We start from the raw sequence: 21,333 nt of genomic DNA, 5'->3' as shown, positions 1-21,333 counted from the left end.
CTGGGATCACCCACGCAACACTCATGAAACGCCTCCCTATCGCAGAGTAAGGCAACACAGGAATTTGCACTGCGTTGCTTTAATCAAGATTTATGAATCCACTCAAGGCCAAGCAAAGTGGTCTTGCCTGTCATCGTAAATCCCATTTTTCCTTTGTATCACACATGTACCATGTTGTGTGGTGTACGCACAATGCAACTGGGGTCATAAATATGGCCCTTAATCTTGTGGTGCTCCCCGCTTTCTCCTGAGTTCCATGACTAAGGAAGGACTAATGTATCAAACAATGGTTCTTGTGGACAATGTATGAATAAATGATAAGTAACTACATAATAGCAAATTTTGACCAGAGATTAGGATGTCAAAAGGAGAAAATGCTATACACAAACAGAAAAGAAGTCCAATTTTCATTTATTTATACAAGTCATTTTTTATACAAGTATTATGTGTATAGAAAAATAGGTATGAGTTTCATTATAGGCATGCGTTGACCTCTGAAACTGAATCGCTTCTCCCAGAAAGCAGGCTTTACTCGTTTAGCCTCGATCTGTCATTAGGACCGGGAAGGATGGCCAGCGTCCACAGGAGATTGAATCCAGAGGACTTCCGAAGTCATCCTCCGGACATCGATTTACGGGATTAAGAGAGGAGGACTGCCGAAGTCAGCCTCACATTGTCAATGCTGGTAGCTAACAGCATGCATCCGATGTGTCAATAGCTTCTGCAGTCCTATAGTCCATCTCTCCATCTCTATGCTGGGCCCCTCCTGTCCTCACTAGGCGCCCGGCTGGGGCCTTTAGTAGTAACACCTCCTCGTTCTTTCTCACTTTTTATGTTCAATGGGGACACATCGCCTATTGAATTACCAGGCGTTTCCTATCTTAAGGTCCTGATGAGACTCCCAATCAGTCACAGGATCGAAATGTTATGTGCTAATCGCCCCTTTGATATCCAAAAGTAGCCGCTTTAGGCTATTGCTCCTTCATGAATTGTTGTTTTTGCATTTATGAAACCGTATTGGATATTGATCATCATCATAAAATCTTTATTCGTCTGTGGCCAGCCATAAAAGAACACATCATCTCATAATAATAAAATACATTTTAAATATTGGATATTGAAAAATGTCACACTTTCATTTCTTTGGTTTTTTTGTCACATGGGACACCAAGCACTTCCTATTTTTCTACACAGATAATACTTGCATAAAACGAAATATTACTTGTATAAAACAAAAATGTTAACTCTTTTTGTTTGTATATCACATTTTCTCCTTTTGAAATCCCAATCTTTGGTCAAAATTGTATATTGTGTAATTACTTTTTGATACAATATATACCCTGGTTCCTAGTGAGGAGGGTTACCCTTGTTGATTTCTTAAATATAGCAAGGACTAAACCATGAACACTCCTGGTTTTTTTTCTGGGAATTCCAGACGAAGCACGGAGTACTAGAAGAGTACATCACATCAACTCATAAAATGCAAGCCATTGGTTTGATCAAGAGGATGCAACAATCTTCTATTCTCCCTGATCAGTGAAAAATAACATTATTATTGTCTTACCTCTGTCTTCCACAGAACTGTAATAAAAGCCCCCTCTTTATGCTCTGATAAATAATCCATAAAAGTTCAAGAAATAAGATAACTCAGCTAGAACTCAAATGTTTTATTTGATTGCAGGTGTGATATTTTTAGAATACGTCTGAAGGGAACACATGTGCTGTCCGCAAAGGAGAAAACACTTTCTTGTTGGGAAAGGAAAGCATTCAAAGTAAAATATATTTTAGAAAAATAATGTAATCACTAAAATGCATGTACTGAATTACAAGCCGAATGCTTGGCTTCCTGGTAGAGAACTCTCTCTCTATAGAAGAGCAGGTCTGGTCAACGCGACAGGTGGCAAATGCTTTGGCCTACTTGGGCCCCTACGGAAACCTTTCCATTGGATCTCTGTGGACTAGTGTAATACAGTAGTCCAGAAATTGATTAAGTAGTAGACAGGACTATGGCAATGCCTTTCCTTTGGGTAAGGCAGATTTTCTATTCACGCGAATACAGGTTACCCAAAACGCAGCAGCCAGACTGCTTTGTAATAGAGACAAGTACAGTTCAGCCTCTGATTGCCAAATTGAAAACTTTTACGGCATGTCTCCACAAGGCACTCTATGACATTGGCCCAGCCAGGGCTCGAGTGGGGGTACTACGTGGGTGGACAGCGTCCCCTCACTTATTTTACGGTGGGTGCTGGACTTCACTGTTTGGTCTCTGGGACGAGGAGCTCGGCACCTTTCGTGACATCACTTCTGCTGTGACGTCACTTCCGGTGACAGCGTCCCCCCATTACTTTTTTTACGACTTGTGCCCTGGGCCCAGTTATTCTATGTAGTAAAGTGAAATTCTACAAACCTGCGTGAAACCTGCCCTCATCCAATTTACCACTGACTAAAGCCAAACACATCAAAAAAGCTAAGATGGGAGGTTGTTCCTTCTGTAATATCACCAGGGCATGAGTGTCTGCACTCTAGAAATAACATAAATAAAGATTGCCACATCGGATAGGTTAATTGATGTCTTGCATGTGAATGAGGTGGTGAGTTAACAAACGAGTGTGTGAGTGATTGCAAGTAGATTAGTGTAAACTTATGTAAAACACACTATATGTGCACTTTCTATAGGTGGTGAATATTGTCATGATAAGTAGAGGATTTAATGAATGAGAGGACCCACGATAGACAAATGGAGGTACAGAGACTTTCTAAGGACTATAAGTTTGTGTGTTGTTCACACGCCACATATTTCATATTGTTAGAGCATACGTATAGAAATGTGTTTTTCCAAAGTTAGGCAGTCTGTAATGTGGGTTGACTAGATGACTTAAGCCCAAGGGCCTTTGAAAACGCCTAGAAGATAGAAATGTTATTTTCTTTGTGAGCATGCAACAGGTTTTAAATATATTTCCTAGCAATCCAAGCCACCTTAAGAGGTTTTCTGCACCAAATGTGAAACAAATATACATCCATAGAGGCTTCTAAAAAAAAACTGTTCCCTTAAAGGGGGCATCTCGTGAATAGTGTTATGATAGGTCTAAAAAACGTCAAAGAAAAAAACAATCTGGAATGGGTATTTATGGTGATTGATAGAGAATGAGCAACACTGAATGGTCAGTTTATTCAACACACTAGATAGCCCCTTTCAGCACTAGTGTAGTGGTGGTATTTTGTGCCCTATGAGTACTCATAATTCAGAACATGGCAAGGCAACCTTAGACATGCTTGCAGTATTTAAAACACACGCTGAATACTGCTCCCCAAAAATATTATTATCTTGCAGCTGTGACAGAAAATGTTACACTTTTTAATGCCCCTGCTACAAATGAAAAGCTGGCTCCTAACTGCTGCTGACGGGAGCTGTTTATCCGCCAGACACCACCACTCAGGCCATGGGCTTCAAGAAGAGGCCTGTGCCGCCAGAGCATCACTTCTTATGTTGGTTCGTTGGTGCAGGCCCCTCAGTCATATCTATGAGGTGACGCAAAGCCACCCTTACATGGTCTCATAGATGAGCAGCAAGGCAGCGCAAAGTGCTGCCCTGCCATACTCTACATCAAGAATGCATTCTAGGGGCATTGCAGTGTTTTTTTTCCACAAAACACCCTTCGGTTTTGACACGTTCCCAGTTTTACAAGGACCTGTAAGCCAGGGAATGCATCAAAATGGTCCGCCTCCCCATGGGAGACGTAACGAGGAGAAATAGCTTTATTTCTTCTTCATTTTCCTCTTACTATGGGTGCTGCATTCTGCACATGTGGAAAGAGGAAAATGCCTCCATTCATTGTTTTTGTGCAGGAAGGTACTCCTTCCTACACAAAAATAATTGTTCCAGCAACAGAGACACCCTTGCACCATGGTGCAGGTGTGCCTGCATTGGCTCTAGTCACCAATTTGTGTACAGGCAAAAAGGACAGAAATGCTCCATGATTCAATAATATGGTATTCCTGCTCTTCCTTTTGGTGCAGGGCAGCAAAGCAAGAAAACTTGCGATGATGCCCTGCGCAAAAATGTTGTAAATGAGGCCTCATGTCTGCTAACGTCAAGGAACTTTCTGTGTTGGTCATGGGAGTGTGAATCGAGGTATTCTGGAATAGCCTATTTGTTGTTTGCATAAAAATAGATTAGTAATGTTCTGATGGTATTTCCATGTCTGGTTTGTCGCGTCGTGGTGGCAATAACGACCGACACTTCTTTATGGTTTAGGAGAGCTTTATTACTGCACATCCATCCTCGTCCCTGTCCCTACTCTAACTGTCCCCTTGGTTCCTATTCCCCGGCTCCTCCCGTTCCTGCTCCTCCCTCTGTCTCCACCCCTCAACCACTAGACTGCGTCTCACCATACTACATCTCCCCCTTTCTTAACAAAATGAGCTTAATGTCCTTAGTGTTCGCAGTTCTTCAATCCGCCACACGGGTTGGCGAACAGCCTGCTCTTCGAGCCTCAGTAGTGTCGAATCCGAGGTGGGCTTGACTTTGGTCGATTTTTCTGTTGTCTCAATCAGGGCGTTCTTGATCACGTTGCGTGTGGACTGTCTGCTCTCACATTCCGCAGTCGGCGTGTCTCTTTCCCGTGGTGTAACTACTGTTGGTTTAGGTGCTCGATCTCTTTCATGGGTGGATAGTGTTCTGGTCCTCTTCCGAGCACCCTCATCCGCTTTTGCTTCCGTTTGTCTTGTCCGGTTGAAGGCAACACTGTCCTCCAGTTCAGGGTCATGTATGCCAGACGGTATGGTGTTGTCTGATGAGACTGTCTTGGCTTGGTCCAGTAATTCATTCACCGCCTTTATCTTTACTGCCTTTTGCTTCGTCAGGTCAAGAACAACACTGTCTTCCTGTTTCGAGTCTGGGGTGCCGGCCGGTGAGGTATGAATGGTGGAGGTCAGCTTGGTATGACTTGGAGATTGATTTGCTGTCTGGGGTTGTGTCTCCCACACCTGCTCGTGCCTGGAACAGGCAGACTCTGGGGTCGGCTGAATGTTAGTGTGTCTTGTTCTCCTCCGATGATGACTTAGTTCTCCTGACACGTCTGGCTTCCTTTGCGGATTGACTGGTTGGTCCGTTTTTATTTGGGTACTTTTGGCCACGATGCCGGATTCCGTTTTGCAGGACCAGGACCAGGGCCTTCGAGTCAACCTTGCTGCCCCTACCCGGGGTGACGGTGTGGTATTAGTGTCACGATGCACATGTGCTCGATGCGACGGGTTGTCTGGTGGAGTGATCGAGTGTGCATTGACATTGGTGTGGGACACGTCGCTCTCGACGTGAAGAGTGTCCCTTGGTTTGCTGATGTGTTCAGGTGCTTGGTGCCATGGCCGGTGTCGGGACCACGACTCTGTCGACTCAAAGGATCGGACCGAAATGCTGTCCGAATCAGAGGAGTTCTCCCTCACTTCCCTCTGAGAATGTTTCTTTAAGAATGTTGCACGTGGTGGTTGTCGGGACCATGACTCTGCCGATTCAAAAGATCGGACCGACATGTTGTCTGAATCAGAGGAGTTCTCCCTCGCTTCCCTCTGAGGATGTTTCTTTGAGAATGTTGAACGTGGTCGTTGTCAGGACCATGACTCTGCCGACTCAAAAGATCGGACCGACGTGCTTTCCGAATCAGAGGGGTGCTCCGTCAGTTCCCTCTGTGAGTGTTCATTTGGGAGTGTCCTACTAGGTGGTCTTCGGAGCCGGGTGGTCCGTGACGAGCTGCTTTCCCCTTCGGAATTGTGTTTGAAAGGCTTCTCCATGTGTCTTTGTTGGAATATCTTCAATGCTGCCTCATTTGGGAGATTGTTTGAAGATTCCGTGCTTGTTCCTTGTGCTTGATCCCAAGCTTTCGCCTCTTCGTCCTTCTCGTCTGATGTTACCCATCTACGCTCTGTTTCGTCGTTTTCGCGGGGCTTATGGATGCTTCGGGGCCCATGAAAGCATGGATCTTTTCTTGCTGGTTCTCCTTCCCACTTGCTTGATGTTCCAACACCTCTGACTTGGGGTTTATGTGTTCTCCGGCCAGATGTTTCCTTGGACTCGTCTTCACTGCTTGTCGACTGATGTCCCTGCGCCGACCTTCGGTGTTGACCAGTGCGACCCTTTCTTCTAGGGTTAGTCTTTCTCTCCCACTTGCTGTGTGGGATGCCTTCCTGTCCAGGAGTGCGATCTGTCCCACTTGATGCTCTTTCCTCCTCCTTTGAATGACTCTTTGAGGAACTCCTGGGGGGTGAATAACTTTTTGGAATTGTCTTTTGGATGGGTGACTCTGGGTCATCTGACTCCGAGCAGTCCTTGGTTGACCTTGAGTAGTCGAATGCTGAGTAGTCCGACTCTGAGTGATCCGTTGTATTTTCTTTGTCACTGCGTCTTTCCCGTTGTCTTTTTGCTGGTCTGTCTTCCCTCTCTCTCCTTTCAGTTCCGTTTGTTTTCTGAGGGTTATCTGTCCGGGTGTCTTGATAATTTGCTTTCAGATTCGGGGCCTTTGATTTGTCTCTTACATTGACGTGCAGTCCAATTTCAGCCTTCCTGATGATTTCTTCCAGTGACCACTTTCCTCGCAAGATCTTGAGTTTCGTGTCGGGGTTTGCGCAGCCTTCTATTATCCGGAGTCGGACTGCGTCCTCATTCGTGAAGGTGTTGAAGTGGCAGCCTTGTACCAGGTTTGTTAACCGAGTGATGAAGGTTGGCAGTGGTTCACCGGGTTCCTGCCGAGCTGTGTTGAAAGCGATGCGCTCTCGATCCACTTCCGTTTGTGCGGAGAGACGGGCACATAGCTTCTCTTGGAGTCTTTTATAGATGTCTGTGTCTTCGTCGGAAAATGTTTCGATTGGGCATCGGCCCTCTGGACCTACCAAATGGAGGAGCAGCATTAGGCATTTCCTCTCTCTTTGCTCTCCATTGGCATCCAGGAAATCACTCAATGTGGCCAGCCATTGGTTCCGCTTGAGACACAAACTCCAGGTATCCGTCTGCATCCCTGGGGGTGGTGCGTCAAAGCAGGGATTGAACTGTCGTGAGATTTCTTCTCCCGCCATAAGAGGAGGATTTTGATGGATCATGTTCACAGAGCACGGGCTGTTCATTTGTCTTCTCGTCTTCGTAGTTGATCTGTGCTTAGTCGAAACCTGCGGTCTGGTCATGTGCTGGGACGTTAGCAATGCTTGTTTGGCCTTCGCCAATGCTCGCTTGGTCTTTGCTAATGCTTGATTCTGTTATGTTCGCCAGTGCTCGTTTGGTTTTCAGCAACACTTGTTTTCTTTCTTTGCTGCGATTTATCCAATGCTTGTTGATCTGCGTGTATCGATGCTTGTGTTTCAGCGATACTTGTTTTCTTTCTTGGCTGCGATTTATCCAATGCTTGTTGATCTGCGTGTATCGATGCTTGTGTCTTTGTGCCTGGATCAGTGCTTGTTCCTTTGTACGTACCAGTGCTTGTTGATTTGCACGTATCGATGTTTGTCTAGTTGCATGTATCACTGCTTGTTTATTTGCATGTACCAGTGCTTGTTTACTCTCAGCCAGTACTTTGTCTTTGCATGTACCAATGCTTGTTGATTTGCATGTATCAATGTTTGTCTTCTTAGATTGCTTCTTGCATTTGCATGGGCTTGTTTGTCGTCTTTTCAGCGCTTTGTTATCCTTCACTTGCATTCGCCAACGCCTGTTTGCATGCGTCAATGTTTGTTTTGTTGCAGTCACCAATGCTTGCTTCACTTACAGTTGCCAATGTTTGTTTATTCTTCACTTGCATTCGCCAATGCTTGTTTGCATGCGTCAATGTTTGTTTTGTTACAGTCACCAATGCTTGCTTCACTTACAGTTGCCAATGTTTGTTTACTCTTCACTTGCATTCGCCAATGCTTGTTTGTATGTCTCTTGCCCTTGCCAATGATTGTTTGGTCTTTGCCAATGTTTGTTCGTCCTTTACCAATGCTTGTTTATTCTTAGCCAATATTTGTCTTTGTATGCACCAATGCTTGTTGACTTCCCTTTGCCAATGTTTGTTTTTCTTTTGTCTTTACCAATGTTTGTTTTGCACTTACCAGTGCTTGTTTTCGGGCCCTGTGGCACTCACCAATGTTTATTTGCAATTTCAGGTCTTCTGCCTGACCTCAAAATGGCCGCCGATGATCCCTCGCAGGGGATTGGACACTGCTGCCTGACTCCAAAATGGCCGCGCGGGAATCTCGTTTTCGACGGGATTTCGGCCGTTTTTCTTCGTTTTTCACCGGAATCACAGTATTTTCTTAGCGCTTCCACTCACCACTTGCCGGTTGCAGCCAGGATCCACCGCTGGAGTCAATGCTTCAGGTAGGGTCACTTGTCTTGACTTCTGCCGCCGGGGTGGGCTCCCGGTGGGCACTTCTGGGCACTTGCAACTTCTTTTGGCGCGAACAGCGCTCGGTCAGCACCGCTTGGCAGGCGGTCTCCGTGGGGCGCCGTTCTCCACGCGAGGGCACTTTCTCTTTTCTCTTGGGGTCTGGCAGAGTCAGGGTAGGCTCCTGGCTTCTGCTCCTGCAGCGCTGGCTGGACACTGCGCTCTCTTGCACAAGTCGCGTTTTAGCGCGAAGGGGTCACTTCTGCCTCGGGCGTTGCGACGCTTGGTGCCTCGGCTCCCTCTTGAGTCCCTCCCAACTGCTGGGGGGGGACAGGGTCACCTGCTACTGGCTTCACGTGGCAGGTCGCAATTTCGTCCTTCTGGTCAGCGTCGCCTGCTCCTCGAGGCACGCTGGGGACAGGGCTCTCTCGTGAGGGTCGGTGGGGTTCAAGCACATCCCACCCTCGTCGCCAGCTGTCGCGTCGTGGTGGCAATAACGACCGACACTTCTTTATGGTTTAGGAGAGCTTTATTACTGCACATCCATCCTCGTCCCTGTCCCTACTCTAACTGTCCCCTTGGTTCCTATTCCCCGGCTCCTCCCGTTCCTGCTCCTCCCTCTGTCTCCACCCCTCAACCACTAGACTGCGTCTCACCATACTACATGGTTTCTCCCTCCCTTCTCCTATCCTTGTAACATTCCTTTTGCCCAACTCTCAACCTTAACATTCCACTGTAGACTCTGAAAGCTGCTCCGCTGCCAGGAATTGTGATGGTGCAAGTCCCACTCTAATAAACCTTTTACTACATAATTTGCCTCATGGACTTTGCCTTATAACAAGTAGGTTATGTTGCTGTAACCAATTTTGCTCTCCCGATGCTCAGTGATATTTAAACAGTGCACTGAGTGGTAAAATTAGTTAATTAGAGTACCCATTAAACTGTGCACCAAAAAGAGGAGAATATAAAGTAAAGACATAAATAAAATATGTGCAGAGCACTAACGGATAAGGTCAAGTCAGTTCCGTTATTTGAGTAATTTAGGTGTATAATACGCTGTGGAGCAATCTATTGCTAATGGTAAACATATTTGTCTTTTTTTCAGTTTAATAGATTTTTATTAAGTTTTAACAGAATACAAGTAAAACAATACAATAATGAAGATGAATATGGTAAGTTAAAACAATAAGCAATGTAATTGATGAAAAATGCAAAAAAGGTAAAGAAAAGAAGAGAAGAAGAGGAGAGAAGGAAACAGAGAGAAAGATGGGAAGGCAGGGAAGGGGGGAGAGAATAGAGAATGGAGAAAGAAGATGAGAAAAAGAAGCAAGGAATAAGGAGGGAATATACGGATATAGGACAGGGCATAATCTCAAGTTGGACGGGTAGAAGAGAGGTAAGTAACAAAAGGAAGCCATAAGAGATCAGACATATTTGTCTTTTATCCTCAATTCTTAAGTGGTCATCCAATAGCATCCTAAGGTTTCAAGCTTTGATGTTTAATAAAGGTAATATAAATGTTGATAAACCTGGATGAAGGAAGCAATGTGCCTCTAGATGCCCATGTAGCTGAGTGATAACCTTACTCTGTATTGTTTGGTAATGACCTGCTAAACAGATTTGTATGTACAAATAGTTAATATTTTCAGGCCTGCATATGGATTATTTAGCAAATAACTGAGCCCCTTCCTAAAGATAGGATAGGACAGGATGAAGATTTACAAAGCCCACTAATACCCATAGGTGCCAAGGCGCTGGGCGGTAGAGAAGGAGAGAGGAGAGTGCAGAGCTGCTGACTAAACTGAAAAAAGACAAGTCTTCAGCAGCTTTTTGAACACTGCAAGCGATTCTACATGGGAGATTGAAGAAGGTAGGGTATTACAGAGTTTTGCGGCCAGCACAGAGAAGGCATGGCCGCCCCAACTGGCTTTGCAGACTCTTAGAGTGATCAGTTTTCTCTGGGAGAAAGATCTCTAGGCCCTCCCAGGCATATAGCATTTGAACATGGTTTTCAGCTGCTGAGTGCCTTTGTTATGCAAGGCCTTGTAAACCGTACAGAGGGCTTTGAAAGAGATTTGCTTCCTAATAGGGAGCCAATGCAGAGTACAAAGCCCCTCCTTTGATGAGTGCTGTTTGGGGATATTAAGGATCAGCCTGGCAGACGCGTTTTGTACAACCTGAAACCTGTTCAGGGACGCCGTGCTGATATTCAGATTCAAGGCATCGCAGTAGTCAAGCCGGGAGGTGACTAGTGCAACGATCGTGGGCCGATGCAGTGCTGCTGGAATATACAGGAGCACCTTTCTGAGAGTTTTCAGAATGTAGGAGCAAGTGCTGACAATGCGGCTGACCTGAGACTTGAAGGTCAGGCCCACATCAAAAGGGTCCCCCAGGTTTTTGACTGTCTTAGCGGGAGCAGGAAGGGGACCGCAATCTACCGGCTATCAGACATTCAACCAGAGAGCCAAAAACTAAGACTTCAGTTTTCTCTGCATTGATCCTAAGGGAGTTATTCTGCATCCATCTGATAATGCTGGCCATGAACTGGTTACATTTCCCTGCTACTGACTGCAGATTATGGGAGACAGAAACATTGATCTGCTTGTCAGGGTAGGAAATCACCTGTAATCCCAAAGCATCTGACCAACTTGGCCAGCGGGGACAAATACACATTAAAGAGGGTGGGGCTGAGGGAATAGCCCATCGAACTAAATAATTGGGTAATGGCGAGAAACGCATTAATTTAGAAGTGGCTTTAAAGTCTTTTTAGGTCCTCTGGCATTAGGATCCACTCATTCAATAGTCAGGTAAACACAGAGCAAGATTAACAATTTGATGTTTTTGTTGCCCTTTTCCCTTAAAATTTTGTTTTAAATGACCTTCAAAAGATCTATTTATTGTAATTTAACCTCTGTATCTCTGTTCTACTGGTGTATCTCCTGTAGTGTGTTCAATGTAAATTCTTTACTAACATAAAAAGACAAAACAAAAACATGTGTTAACTTACTGAGAGATATGTCTACTAATAAGTAAAAATAGCCTTACAGTGAAATTAACTACAGCCTCTTCAATATCTTTGCTGAGTTAAGGCAGTGCATTCCTACTATTAAAACATTATAGTGAAAAAACAATGAGACGTGGGCCCTAATTGCTTTAGCAATATCTCCTACTTTGACATGTGGCATTCCAGTCCAACTGGTAAACGTGCCTAGGTGGACAGTGGATATATGACGTATTCCCATGTACACTCACGCAGATTTATAAAAGGCAGACCAATCTCTTTTCAACCTGACTGTCTGCCTTCACCTGGTGTTCAGTGTGGCTGTGTATTGTCAGCTTCCAAGAAGAGAGTACTCTTGCTCCACTCTGAGTGGTAATGTGGTTCACTAGTTCACTGCATGTTCTGAATCTCCTGGGAGATCTGATGGTGATCTCCATGGTTACCATCATAATAGACACCAGCAAAATCCTGGACTGCCTTGTGATATTTCAGTGCAGGCTATATAATAGTGATTTTGCATTCAAAACTGGTGTTGGATGTGTAACGTATATTTAATCAGCAAACCTCATGAAGATCTTGCATATCAAGGTCAACATGTATGGGCCTGTGCTTTGAAAGCTTCATGAGCAGGATATTCCCATTAGTAGGAGCCTCCACCCATAACCACTGGGGGTTAAATAATAGGTCAGCCACCCCTCCTTTCAGGGTGCGGATCAATGAGTGAGTGTGGTGGAGAATACACTTATATATAATGAGGGCTATAGTGCATAGACAAATCTGTGTGTTAACACATTTTCAATGTTTGGGTAATAAGGGCCATGAAATAACAATATTACCTGTGCTACAATGGATGTGGACCTGAGTCCATATACTTTTAAGTAGTTTTCGGACGCCGCAAGGCGTAGCAATAGTGCAAACAAGCCCAGCTCAGTAGCCAGCCTTCAGAAACCAAGAGCAACTGTTTTTCATTCTAGAGTCGAAGCGAAATTCTTCCAAAGTTCATGAAGGTCCAAAGCGAAAGGACAATTATAAAGTAGAACAGCTCAGCAGTCCCAGCTTATTCTGAGCAGGGTAACAAGTGATCACAACACTTCCAACTAAATCAGTAAATATGTATCGTTTATGATAACTTGGTTCGCAAGAGGGAGCACTTTAACCCAACCAAGCAATCAGGTGCTGTAGGTAACTAGCTGATGGCAAATTGAGTTGAAGCGCAACCTCTGTAACAAATGCTTTGGGTAGGTTTAATATGGACCAATGTGGCTTCTCTAAACTATCATTACTAAAGTCTAGAGCAGCGGAGTGGCTCCCATTTATATAACCATCAGTCAATGTTCACCTTCTTATATCTACTACTGCTGAGGTAATCAGGGCTAAATTCAAATTAAGTTTTGCCTGATCTATGCCAGAGACTTTCACTATTTTCCATCCCCCAATTGCATCTGAAAAGCACCAATGTGAATGCTTTAGCTATACTACAGGTGAAAGGGTATTCAGAGATGATACTGTAACCAAGTAGCATGTTAAAGTTGTTACCAGAAGTTCTGTTTGACTTTCCCTCTGTTGCTGATAATGTTGCATTACACACAAATTATTTTTAAAGTATGTTTAGAAAATACTACTTTTCAATGAACTTCCCATTATATTTAAATATTCTAATGTATGATGCAACACATATAAAGACAGACATGAAGATATTAGAATCAAAAGGACGTGTTGATAATGACCATGAGAAACATACTTGTAGATTCTGCCTACCACTAATTGTCGAGTCAATAGCATTCATTTTGTTAGACTGTACAGTTTTTATACACATCGATATATCCTTAATTTTGTTCTGCCTCCCCTGGCCAGGTCTGATTGATTAGAATAGTGCTGCTATATTTCTATTGAACAAAAATATAATCAAACAGATCTGCAACTTCTATATTATGATTAGACAACTTAAGAGTGTTTTTTAAATGAATGAATATTAAGTATTTTTGTTTAATGTTAAGCTTGCTTTCATTATGTTTGTATGGGTTATCTTAACCATATTAATTAAATAAATACATCAAGTAAATATTTCAATAGACAATCAAAACAGGGTAAAAGGAGAAGCGAATATGTTGTGGGAGAGGATGGGATTTTAGGACAAGAACCTGACTTTAGAATAGGGCAACTAGGTTCGCATCTCTGTATCGGGTCATAATCCTGTGATTTTGGGCATATAACTTCACCTGCCCATGCCCACCAAATGAATGCTATCTTAATGTAACTGGTGCCTCTGGGCTGGGCAGGACAGGGGGGGGAAGCCGACAGATGATGGAACAGGTATTATTTATTTATTTAATTATACCTATTATGACATCTGTCAACTTTCCCCTCACGTTGCCCCGCCCCACTACCCTACCACATTTAGCTGTGCCGACCACCGCTGGAACCAGTGCTTGGGAAGAGAGCAATCCCACAATTTCTTAGCAGCTATGGCTCTGTACTGCTCTCTCCTCATACATTGCAACCCAGCCACTTCGGTTGTTGGGCTGCATGGCATTACATTTTAGTAAATCTACCCCTAATGATAAAAAGACAAGCTGAAACTTTAGTGGTGATCATTTGTAGGGTCATAGAGATGTAGGCTGGAGAACAGGGCGCCAGCACAGTAGCACTAAAACTAGGCAAATAACAATCACCTGCCCACTCACCATTCACCCACTCTCACATGAATATCCTATTATTCTGGAGAACATTCATCAAAGCGAGATAGAGAGATGGAGAACTCACAGCCAGTTCAGTAGATGTAAAATCCCTATGAGTATTTGGGGGGAAGGTGCCTTTTCCAAGCTTCAATTTATCACTCTTTTCCTATAACCTGGAAGATAAAGCTCTCTTTTGAGCTCATTTGCTTCACAGCTCCACAAGATATTGCTAGTTTAGATTGCTGCAGTTTTTTGTTTTACTGTCTGAAATCAGGATATAAAAATTAGAGGTAGCACGACAAACCTTTTTATCACAATAGAGATTGCTCTTCCTTGTAATAAGTCTCTAAACTCACACAGTCCTGCAAACATCCACACCCAACACCCACTGATCTGGGACCTGGGACCTGCTGCGCGACTACGCCCGACCTACATTTTCTCACAGAAACCATGCTGAATAAGCACCTGACATAGCCCACCCCCCCATTACAAGATTGCCAGGCAAGACAGAATTCATAAGCCCAGAAGGAGAATTGCCATCATCCACAAGAACACCATCAGTTGCACAAAATCCCAGAGACATCTTTATCCAACATGGAACACCTGCCCTTCAAGCTCCATGCCACAGACAACTTCACCATAAGCAGCACTCTCATCTACTGACCATCGGGACAGCGCACCACCTTCACTGACACCATAACAGACTTTGTTGCATCACTTGCCCTCGATGCTAGCAAAATCTCACTTGGAGAATTGAACTTCCACCTGGAAGCCCACCTTAACCCCAACTCAAGAGCACTCAAAGAACTTGGGAACCTGTGCCTTACCCAATGAGTAAAGGGACCTACCCACATTGCCTGACACCTCCTAGAGCCTATTTTCATCACCTTCAACAACATCCGAGTGAATGAACATATGAGATTCCCCTGGACAGGTCATACTTTCATCAAGTTCAGCATAACCATCCATGTCCAATGCACGCACATCACTGACAGACCTACCCGCCGAAAATGGAATAACATTCCCTCCAAGGACTGGAACACCACTCTCCCCACCCACTGAGCCAAACATAGCAACAGCCTCCCCAAAGCCATCACGAAATTCAACAATTGTATCACCTACTGCTCCAATTTCCTGGCCCCAAAAACAATAAGATCCAGATCCCTAACCAGTTAATACACAAGGAACTCAGACTGATGAATTACCACAGTAATTAACTGAAGAGCAAATGGAGAATGAGCCAGAACAATGTAGACAGGAGCCTGTTTAAACCCACCCTAAGACGCTAACACCAAATGATCTTGACCACCAAACATGCTGCTCTGGCAGATCAAGTCAATGCCACCACCACCACCAGAACCAAGGAAATCTACACCATTGTGAAAGATTTCATCTCACCATTGGCTTCCTCCAACTTGATCACCCTCTCGCGGGACCTTTGCAACAATCTCTCTTCGTTCTTCATAAACAAAACCACAGCCACGAACAGCAACTTCATCCAGCAACTAGACCTCCCTAAACACCTCCTGATCTTATCCAAAGAACAAATGCCAACCACATGGCCCATCATCACTCCAGAAGGAACTGCAGCCACCATGAAATCCCTTCACTTAGGGGTCCCATCAGAACTTTGCCCCCACCAAGTCTCCTCCAGAGGAATGCAACTCATCAGAGCCCTGCTCACACCCATTCTGAATGTCCCGCCTCTTTTGCAAACTTCCCAGAAACATGGAACTGTCCTCCTGTTGCAGATCAGATTCTACTGGATAGAATTCATGATATAGGCATTCGAGGGCTGGCCCTGAAGTGGGTTACCAACTTCCTGACAGACTAAAGTCAGCAAGGGGGTCCCGCAGGGCTCCTGCTTTAGCCCGACCCTTTTTCAGATTTATGTCACCCCTCTGGCCAGACTCCTGAGATCATTGGGATTCACCCCCATAACATATGCTGACGACACTCAGCTCCTCCTCACATTTGACAAAAATAGACCTAATATTGAACTTATGTTCCCAGAAGGCATGAAATCCATCGCTGCCTGGATGCGGGCCAACTATTTGCAATTCAACGCTGGTAAATCTGAAATCATGTTGTTTGGAGGAGCTGCCACTCATTGGTCGCCTACCTGGTGGCCGGAAGAACTTGGTACAGCCTCTACCCCCAAAGAAGTGGTTAAGAACCTAGGTGTCAGAATTGATCGCAAACTTACCCCCTCTTCCCCCTCTTACCCTCATCCACCATGAAAACGTGGATGCAGGTCTTAGTACTGAGTAGACTTGGCTACTGTAATTCCCTCTTATTCCCTCTTATTTTCAGCTAACAAAACCTCCATAAATAAACTTCAGGTGGTGCAGAATACAGCCGACCGTCTCACTGGCGACGCCCCGCTAGAACACCCTCAGTACCCCTCCTGAACCAACTCCACTGGCTTCCAGTAAAAAAGAGGGTCAAGTTCAAACTAGGCTGTATTATCTATAAAGCCCTCAATGGCCAAGGCCCCTCGTATCTTTCGAGCAAACTTGCCTCTTACAGCCCTGCACGACCACTTAGATCCCCCAGGGTTAAAAAGACGTGCTGCGGAGGCAAAGCATTCTCTTATCTTGCCCTGCTATTTTGGAATAAATTGCCCTTTCATCTACGTTTTTGTCAAAATTTGGCCCAATTCAGAAAGCTGCTCAAAACCCACCTTTTCTAAATTTTCTGGTCTCTGATGCTCCTCACCGTCCCAAGCGCCGAGATACCCTCATGGGTGATTCAGCGCTATACAAACCAATAAACTTCAAGCTTCAGAGGAAACCCTCTGCAGACCCTTCAATGTTCATTAAATGCAGACCGATCTCCTTGCTACCATTCTCGGCCAAGGTTTTGGAGAAAATCAATAACAGACAACTCACCGAATACCTCACTGAAACTGCTCTTATCACTAAAATGTATGACATCCAAATGACTCCAGACAGAGGTTCTGCAGTGACCTTCATCCTCTTGGACCTCTCTGCAGCATTTGGCACAGTCACCCACACTATCCTCATCTAGCACCTACATATCATTGGAATCTAAGGACATGTAATCCCATGGATCTGCTCCTTCCAGGCTGGAAAGACCCAGTGAGTCGGCCTGGCACTGTCCACCTCGGATGCACGTGACCTCATCTGCAGAGATTCACCAAGATTCTCCATGAGTATGATCCTCTTCAACACATACATGATCCCTTTAGCCAGCATCATCCGCTCTCAAGACATCAATGTGCTCTCCGATGCCGATGACTAGCAACTCATTCTCTCCCTCCCAGACAAGGCGCCCAGAGCCCTGATAAAGTTCAATGCCTACATTACTGTAATCACCCACTGGAGGATGACGAACTGTCTAAAGCTAAACACCAATAAAAATGAAATTGTGATCTTCTCGAGCAGCACATCTCTGTGTGACTCCACCTGGTGGCCAACAGAGCTAGGACCGACTCCCTCCACTCACAATACACATGTCAAGAACCTCAGGATCATCATCAACAGCACACTTACAATGAACACCCAAATCAAAGCCTTTACTGCCTCAGGTTTCTCTATCCTGAAGATGGTGAGGAGGAACATTTTCAAATATTTCTCAGTTAGCACTCGGAAAACATTTGTGTCAAGTAAGCTGGACAATGGGAACACCTGCTATGCAGGGATCAACAAAACACTCACCAGAAGTCTGCAGACTATTCAGAACTGGGTGGCCTTAATCAATCTCAACCTCCCATGCTGCACTCACATCACATAACACCTGGAGGAGCTCCACCGACTCCCGATTCACAAATGAGCACAATTCAAACACACTTTTAGGGCATTAAATAACACTGGCCCAGCATACCTCAACAATTGCATCTGGTTTCCAAAACTTCCCAGATGCCGCCACTCAAACGGACTCCTACTTGTACAAATCTAACGCATATGGAAAACAGATCTGGCAGTCAAGCCTTCTCCTACATCCCTCCTAATGTGTGAAATGACCTGCAACTACACAAAAGAACCTGTGCTTCACTTCTTGAATTCCGCAAAAAGATAAACACCTGGAAATTCGAGTAGTCCAGTAGGCCCTCGGTGTGGCTAGGCTCACACCTGCTCATTGCCAAAATACCCTCCCAAATGATACAGCACTCTGAAAGTCTGCATAACATTACATAACAGACCAGCAAAAAATATAAGATGTCACATTTATGGTGGACATTGCTGTACCTGCCTTACAGACGAACAAAAAATATATGAAGACATTTATGGTGGCAATTGTTGTACCTACCTTACCAAGTTGTTGGCACTGTCAGGATCCTGAGCTGTTACCAAGCCAACCACGGTACCAATCTTTGCATTTTCATACACCTCCAAGGTGTAGGATGGCAGCGTAAACAATGGGGCCTCGTCCACATCACCCACAATGATCTTTAGTGTTGTAGAATCTTTGAAAGGGCCCAAATGTGAAAAACGCACGTCAAGGTGAGGATTTGCTCCTTCTATGTTCAGAGAGTAGTGCTTTTTGCGCTCAAAGTTGAGAGGCTGTTGAAAAAAAAGCATATGTTTATGTATGGAGGAGAGAATTTTCAATCATACAAAACTTTCAATACACACTTAGGATAAACGCACACAGTGCCTTTCCAACGTTTCTAACATGTTTTCCTAAACTTTTAACAAATCTCGTGTGCTAGGTTTGATAACGGACATCTGAAAATTAAATAATCATATTTTGGAATTAAAAGTTTAATGACTTAATAAAATATAGATGAAAAAATTCTAATCATGGAACTGATGTGATTAGAAATGTTTGGAGAGATGCCACTCTGGTGAAATATTTTTGGAGAAAATAAATGCAATGGAAAATGGAGAGGCTTTGAAATACTACCCAAAAGGAAAATGTACATTTAAACATTTAAATATTTCCACTTCGACATCAACTGTTGCATCAAATAAAGGTTTGATTTATGCTTTCTTTGTGATTCGTCAGTTATTTAATTGCATTTTTGTGCATTATTAAATATATGACATGTTAGCCATCAGTTACTCTTACAAAGTGCTACGGAGCATGCGTACGTTAATATTTTGGACAAGAACGCTTAAATAGCTCTGATTGGTGCTCGTTTGTTTTACTACAGTATGCGCTGAAATTGACACTTGACACGCATGTATTTTGCAATAGCATAAGGACCCCTTTGTGCTGCAAACGGAAGAAATTTGTATAGCACGATTTGCCATAAAACTGCAGTCAGCAATAAGATTCATTTGTTGTATTTTTCAAGGTACATCTTTTACAAATTACACCAAAAATATCTTAATTTAGATTTTTCAGTAGGTATTGTTACCAAATAGGTACTTCAGCACACAAAAATGAATCAATTGAATGTACTCAGAGCGTCATATGCGATTGTGTCTACTAGGTAATTAAATTGACCTACAAAATTTTCCTTTCAATCAGAATGCTTGCTAAAAATACTGTGCTCTCCTGGGGTAAAAGCATATCATCAGGGCCCAGATTTGCAAATATATCACTTAACGCAGCACAACTGATGTTGCTGTGCTGTGTTGCGCTGAACAGGTGAGAGCAGCACAGCACTATATCTACAAAGATGTGGGGCTGTTCTGCTTGCTCTCTGGCATGGCGCGCTTTATCCTGGCATGTGCCGAAGCAGACACTGATACACCACAGTGCAAGGGTGTTTGTATTGTGTTCAGCATAGCGGCAGATTTAAAATAAACTGACGCATCTGTAGAGATGTGTCAGTTTCCCTGCACCAGCCTGCGATACCCTTCGGCCACCACGGATGCCCCGTATTTACAATACGGCGCACCATGGCCCAAGGATTGACAGATGCGTTAGAAATTCTGATGCATCTGTTACCCCAAAAGTCACGCATTGCTGGAGTTGTGTCGCAAGCAAAAATTGTAAATTGATACTTGTATAGCGCACTACTCATCCGCAAGGGTCTCAAGGCGCTTGCACGTATACCGCTGTGGAACCCATCCTGGCTTTCCCTGTGAGGCGTCTACTCCTGGGCACCCCCAAGATGGAGGCCAGGCATCCTTAGCGTGTTGGGGGCCGTTGTGGAGATTAAACAAGCTATTGCCCAGAGTTGTAGAGTGGGACTCCATGATTGAAATAGGCACTGAGGCAAGAATTATCAGGTCTGTGGAATTTTGAGCCCAAGACCTGCCAAGGCAGGGAATTGAACCCTGGTCCCAGGCTAGACCTCTGCATCAGGGTCTGCCGCTCGAATCATTGAGCTACACTTTTCCACTGCGCAAGCACAACGCAACTCCAGCAATGCCTGTTGAGGCCTATGCTTATTGCACTGCATCACTCCTGCTTAAAGCAGGCGTAAGGTTTTGACTCAGTGGCGTCCTAGAAGTGGCACAGTGAAATCTTGTAGATTTCACTGTGTCACTTTTACAAGGCTGTCCTGCGTGGGAACGCCCACCCTGCATACATTATATCTGACGCAGGTATAATGTGACGCAGGGCTTTACAACATGACGCATCTCCCTACATGCATCACGTTGTAAATCGGCCGCATTGTTTACGCCGCCGCTGTGTCACAAAAGTGACGCAATGGAGGTGAAAAAGTGTGGCAAGGGGTTGTAAATCTGTCCCACAGTGTTTATGCAGAAAGTAATATCTTCCTGCACACAGCATATGCCGAAAAGCAATTTCCTCTGTGCATGCGTGCTCTGAGGGAAAATAAAAAAAATTCTCCTTGTAACACTGGCCTCAGAAGGGAGCGGGATTTTGGCATGAACCCATTTCTGCAGGTCTTTGTAGATATACATATGCATTGATATCTATGAGTAGATTATGGGAATGTCAATGCACCACCCTTTGAGCGCCTTCTTGTTGCATAGTAATATAAGGTAGCACGTTCCAATCGTGATATGTGTTGGATTGTAAGTACCAACCCAACACTCTCTGTCAGGTATGTGTTAGAAAACGAAATAGAAACCCGATGTGAAGCGTTTGTAAAATCTGAGCCCAGGTGTGTAACCAAACACAGCCTCTGTATCTGTTGTGGGGAAAATACAACTTCCTTTCGCTGAATAGTTGATAGGTAAACTTTAGTGAAAATTAAATTATTAGTTTTGGTTGAATAGTTATATCTTAATTTTTGGAATATCATAGTTTGTTATTGATATCCACAAAAGATTATTATTTATACAGTTTCATATAACAGGGGCAACATGAATAAAACCTCAACGTAATCAAGTCTGGAATCAGGGAAACCAAGAAAACTAGGCCCTTGTGATGAGGGATATAAAGGTCAAAACTATGTGCTTCCCACAATTTTTATAAT

General features: G+C 44.2%; 1 protein-coding gene across 1 annotated transcript in view; it reads right to left on the bottom strand.

The window, feature by feature from the left end:
* CDH18 (cadherin 18) overlaps nucleotides 1-21,333 on the bottom strand; it is a 2,230,955-nt gene that overhangs the window by 602,632 nt on the left and 1,606,990 nt on the right. Inside the window, exon 10 of the mRNA XM_086965396.1 lies at nucleotides 18,300-18,553. Coding sequence (XP_086821522.1) covers nucleotides 18,300-18,553 — 254 coding nt within the window. The remainder of the gene's footprint in view (nucleotides 1-18,299; nucleotides 18,554-21,333) is intronic.

The sequence above is a fragment of the Lissotriton vulgaris genome, chromosome 4_1, assembly GCF_964263255.1.
Source record: "Lissotriton vulgaris chromosome 4_1, aLisVul1.2, whole genome shotgun sequence".
In the NCBI taxonomy this organism is placed as follows: Eukaryota; Metazoa; Chordata; class Amphibia; order Caudata; family Salamandridae; genus Lissotriton; species Lissotriton vulgaris.
Note: the sequence above shows the minus strand (reverse complement) of the source record. Positions and strands in the feature narration are given on the sequence as shown.